Source organism: Palaemon carinicauda, chromosome 24 (genome assembly GCF_036898095.1).
Source record: "Palaemon carinicauda isolate YSFRI2023 chromosome 24, ASM3689809v2, whole genome shotgun sequence".
NCBI classification, from domain to species: Eukaryota; Metazoa; Arthropoda; class Malacostraca; order Decapoda; family Palaemonidae; genus Palaemon; species Palaemon carinicauda.
This window is the reverse complement of record NC_090748.1, coordinates 56,094,218-56,099,217: the sequence shown is the minus strand read 5'-3', so window position 1 is coordinate 56,099,217 and position 5,000 is coordinate 56,094,218. Positions and strand designations below refer to the sequence as shown.

At 35.0% G+C, this 5,000-nt stretch overlaps 1 protein-coding gene across 5 annotated transcripts in view; it reads right to left on the bottom strand.

Moving 5' to 3' along the window:
* The window catches only part of LOC137618122 (G-protein coupled receptor Mth-like), a 157,686-nt gene that overhangs the window by 22,747 nt on the left and 129,939 nt on the right, over window positions 1-5,000 (bottom strand). For all 5 annotated transcript variants that reach the window (XM_068348131.1, XM_068348132.1, XM_068348134.1 and 2 more), the window contains one exon: window positions 1-730. This exon is cut by the window's left edge and continues 745 nt beyond it. In XM_068348131.1, coding sequence (XP_068204232.1) covers window positions 1-654 — 654 coding nt within the window. In that variant the 5' untranslated portion in view covers window positions 655-730. The remainder of the gene's footprint in view (window positions 731-5,000) is intronic.

Below are 5,000 nucleotides of genomic sequence, written 5' to 3'. Positions count from 1 at the left end.
CTCCAACCTACCTTCTTCGGTACCCAAAGTTGCTCGGCGTTCAACCTGTAGGGCAGAGCATGTTATTTCTAGCACACGGTCTTGGGAAATGTTTGTTGCTTCTAGGGGCAGACCATTTAGGGCAACAGGTGGTGCAAAAGATTCTAAAGAAGGGTTTTCAATACAAGAATCTCCAGGGCCTAAGATATAACCTGAGGGACAACAACTGGGTACAACTGGCTGCTTTAAGCATACTTGTGCTTGCAGCCCATCAGCAACATTTTCAAGACAATATTCTGATAACATTATAGTTTCCCTTTCCCAAAAAAGTTGACCATCTATTATCAAAATCATATTTTCATTCTGTGAAAGGGTGACTTTAAATGACCCTTCAGGACATTTAATGTCACCAACTTCTACTTCTGAAAAGTTGCCTGTTCCTATTGCTTCTATCCTGTTTACATCTATTACATAGAAAGGGACCCAAGTCTCTTGATTAACGCATTCTGAGCCTTGCAGAATTTGATTGGCCTGACAAATACATTTCCGTAATGTTAAATTGCTGGGTAGTTGAAAACTGGCTTCATAAATGTCTTGCGATACTGAAATCTCACAAACTAGCCCGAGGGCTATGAAGAAAAACAGTCTCTTTGGAAGTCTCATGCTGCCTTGCATAAAATGAACTGTGGAAAAGAGGGACTGTTTCGTCTTCTTCTTATCTCTTTAGATGCCCACGATTTTAAAACAGCATCTGAAAATAAATAAGTACAAAGCATTATCATGATGAACATGGCTATTTCGATAAAAAATCTTAGCAATAGTTTTGATCTTGATTCCATTGCAAAGAGTGTAAGATAATATGAGATGTGTCTTCAAACAAATTACTCAATTATTTATGGAAAACAATCATGTAGTTATTGTCCATTTGCAAATGAAAATTTATATTCTTACGAAGGTTGCCTTTATAAGAGTAGAATATTTTATTCATGTATTTTATTTGTGTATTTAAAAGATGTCTAGCCAGCTCGAAAGGTGAGTTCCACTCACGTAGGATTAAGTAATGTATTACATAAGACTTTCGTCATTCCTTTAATTTTATTTTCATTCAGTTCCGTATATGTAAATTTATGTTATTTTAAAGAATTAAATTTTCATTTCACACTTTTGTTACGAAGCCTTATGTAATTTTGTTAAAAGGTATGCTGTATGACACACCCGCTAGGGATTGCATCATGTTTCTACGCGGTTGGAAGTTGCGTGAAGGTTCTCGACTAGAAATTATTCTTTTTTTTCAATGTTGCGAGAGGAGGTAGGTGGAGTTAGCTGACAGAGAGTTACCTCGCAAGCAACATTAGTACCCATTCTTCAAATTGCTAAGTTGGCAACTTTACGCCGCTGGAGCTATGTCCCTACGCTACGAGAATGATATACTAGAAATTTCTTGATGAATTAAGTTAATATATATAGAGCCTAGCAATGCATAGGAAGCAGAAGAGATCCAGCCTATCCCTTTGAAAGAACCAATGCCTGCGAGCCCTTTCTCAAGCCACGACATAACTCTTCTCAAATGAGAATAGTTTTTCCTCTCAAACGTGAATAGTGATTTCTCTCCAACGCATATCATGTATAGCGTTGTTCAAACGTTGGTGATATGATTAATTAAAAGTGAAGTGTGCCAATGTACATTTTATAGTATAAATTTTTGTAACTGGCCCTCGGAGATTTTGGTTAAAAAGTAAAGTATATTGTTTTTTGCTTAATCGTTCGGTAATCTCATGTGAGCTAAAGGACGTGAGAGCATCAGTTAAGTATGTGTATGAATAACTCTGATTTATTTTCTCTAAGTGTTAAAGTGTCATTTATTCATTAATTGTTAAAATTAAATATCTTCATATATCAATTTCCAGTGAAACAAGTGATTGTATAAAATTTTATAGAGTATCATTTTTTTGTCATAGTCTAAAGTTTAGTTCAGATTTAATATTTTGAGTGATTTAATTTTGGTGTTAATTTTGAATTGTTAACTTTTTATAGAATATATTTATTTTTGTAAAGTGTGCATTATTTCGATCACCAATATTTTTTCTCAGTGCTTTGTTCATATCCCCTGACTAAGAACCGAAGTAAGAGGTTGATTTAAGAATAGTTCCCGTTAAAAGTAAAGTAATCACCCAGTTTTGTTTTGAGTGTAAAGTCAAGAGACCTTTTAGATATTCAGTGTTCATATATATTATTGTCTGGGAGTTGCCTATTACTCTTAGAGTTCGGAGTTTTTTTATTGTGTATCAAATTATGTAATATAAGCAGGTGAGTTTTGGAGCACGGGAATTAACGTAATTCGCTAGTTATAATAATATTATCAATATACCTAATTCATTCTCACACCTTTAAATGATATGTGAAACCATAGGCGATGCCTTGTAAAAATATAAAGAACATAAGGTAATTAAGGATCAACTATCATATATATGATCACATTCATCCCATAATGCTATGTAAGTAAAGAGCTGGGCAGGTATCACTGACAAACTTCATAGTACACTCATTCAAAAACAACTATAATTTTCCTTCTTTTTAAAGAATAAAGCTGCATAACATTGTTTTCCAGGGTATAGTCAACTTGGGTAGTGACAAGGAAGCTAATTTTGTTATAATAAGAAATGAGTCTATTGTTCTTTCTTCGTTAAAGGCTTCGTTATCTTTTCCATCCTTTTGCCTCTACCTTCCAAGTAAATAAGAGCACTGTGTCGCCTACTTCGTCTTCTACAACGACTCTAAAAGAAAAAAAAAAAAACATGTATTCGAGCGTGTTTTCGTTACATCGAAATTCTTTATATTTCGGTCATCATGGTATCTTCTCTCTACACGTCACACCACTACAATCCCTTGTCACATTAAAACAATTCCAAGGTACTTTAACAATTTGATTATGAAATGTGAAATAAACTAATTTTACTCATAGAAATTGAAAAACTATGAATGAACAACATACAGTACGTGCAAAATAGGTCAATATTACAATTTCAAACTTGAGAAATAGCAGACACACTTTAATTACTGTAGGCCTACTGCTGGAAAGGATGACACTTCAAAACGTTCTTGTTATTTTCATGAAAAGGAGTAGATAGCAAAATTTAAAAATTTTGAAATTTATCTCATTTCATACCAGATTTCGTCACCGTTTATTTACCAAAAAAGTTACAAGGCAACGACTTCTTGAATGGGGAAGTGATTTAAGAAAAACAAATTTAAATGAGTGCCTTCTTGATCAAACGATGATGTATAGAAAATAACACTGTATGAAAAAAAAATTGGAAATTCATATCAATCACATACAACAAGCTTCCGTATACATACGGTCAAATTAACCATCAAGAGTATGATATGAGAGGAATGGAAACGATTTACTTAAGGGATTTCTTATATCATTAGGCTATGAAACATAAGGGACATCAGTTTTAATACACTATAGCTAGTGTTGGCAATTATGTCCCATTTACACTGATCAAAATTCTGCCGAGACGCATCAAGTACAGTAGGTAGTTTCTCTAAAAAGAAAAAAAAGAAAAAAAAGTGCACACTGACTGATTAGTTTGCGAGAGATTGGTCTGATTTCCTGGCTGGAACCACCAGATTATTCAGTTCCATATTGAGACATCGAATGAATGGAATTAGTTTGGTGGGACAGCCGGAAGATGATCTGAAAAGAAAATGAGACGAAGCAAAATGATTCACCGGGTACCACGCAACGGCACTGTGGTGTACTAATTAGAGAGGCTGGAGAGAGCAAGATGAAAGAAGGGAAGCGGGAATGGACCTATAGTAAAAGGGTAAAAAGTGGGTGTAGCTAGACACAAAGGAAGCTGAAAGGACATTAGATAATACTATAATGTTCCACCCTAGTACACTACACCCTTATAGAGTAGTGCTCATGGTTCTATCTGTAAGAAAACCCTATTTTGAAATAACCAGTCATTTTGGATACTAATGATTTAGGGGTATGTTCTTTCGTTGTTCCCATGCTATGAGAAGCCTTGATGAGAAACTCCACGTATAAGGCCAATAGTTAAGTATTGTGACTCATAACATTGCGAAAAGTAGTATGGCAGTATATGATTACAATTTGAAAGTGTATCTCAGGTAGTTGAAATATTTGAGAAAGAAAATTAGATTACGGGGAGAAAGATTAAACAGCAGAGATACTTCCGAATAAAGTCTCTCTCTCTCTCTCTCTCTCTCTCTCTCTCTCTCTCTCTCTCTCTCTGTGTGGGGGGTTACAAAAAAATTCTAAAATTCAAATTAAATCAATACCATTGTGAATATTAGAACATTTTAAACATGTGCCCTATAATTTTTGGCATTTAAGAGTGAGTGCCTGTGCTACGTTTTGATCAAATAAGAATACTTTGGAAATGAAGAAAGGTACGAAGGCTAAGGGGGGGGGGGGGAAGATGGTCAAGATAAAGAAGAATAAAGGTAACAAAAATCGAAATTTAAAAAAGGAAAGAATGATAAAAGTTGAGCAAAAAGGATAAGAGGAGCACAATGATATGATGAGGAAAATTGGGAAACTCGAGAAAAGGGGAGGGACATTACTGAAGAGAGGGAAGGAAATACGGTAAAGAGAGGAGGAATATAAGGAGTTAGTTACAAGGATTTTGGATGGCTCAAAGACTTTATAGTTCACCCGGGGAGACTTAATTTTCTCTTGGGTAAAACGATTTGGTTTGAACGTTTAGAGTTTTTATGATCTTGTCTAACTTATTCTTGAACTCGTTTACTACATCCGCTAAAATCTTTTTCGTATATTTGCTATTTTGTATGTAAAGAAACTACCACATTGAGTGGTGTTGTATCTTTTCAATTCCAGTTTGTAACTGGAAGAAGTAAGGATTCTAACTGGCGACATAAAAAGTAGAGAGAGAGAGAGAGAGAGAGAGAGAGAGAGAGAGAGAGAGAGAGAGAGAGAGAGAGAGAGAGAGAGAGTCTGTCGAAGCTCTCCAACTTCAATCAGATCAAAG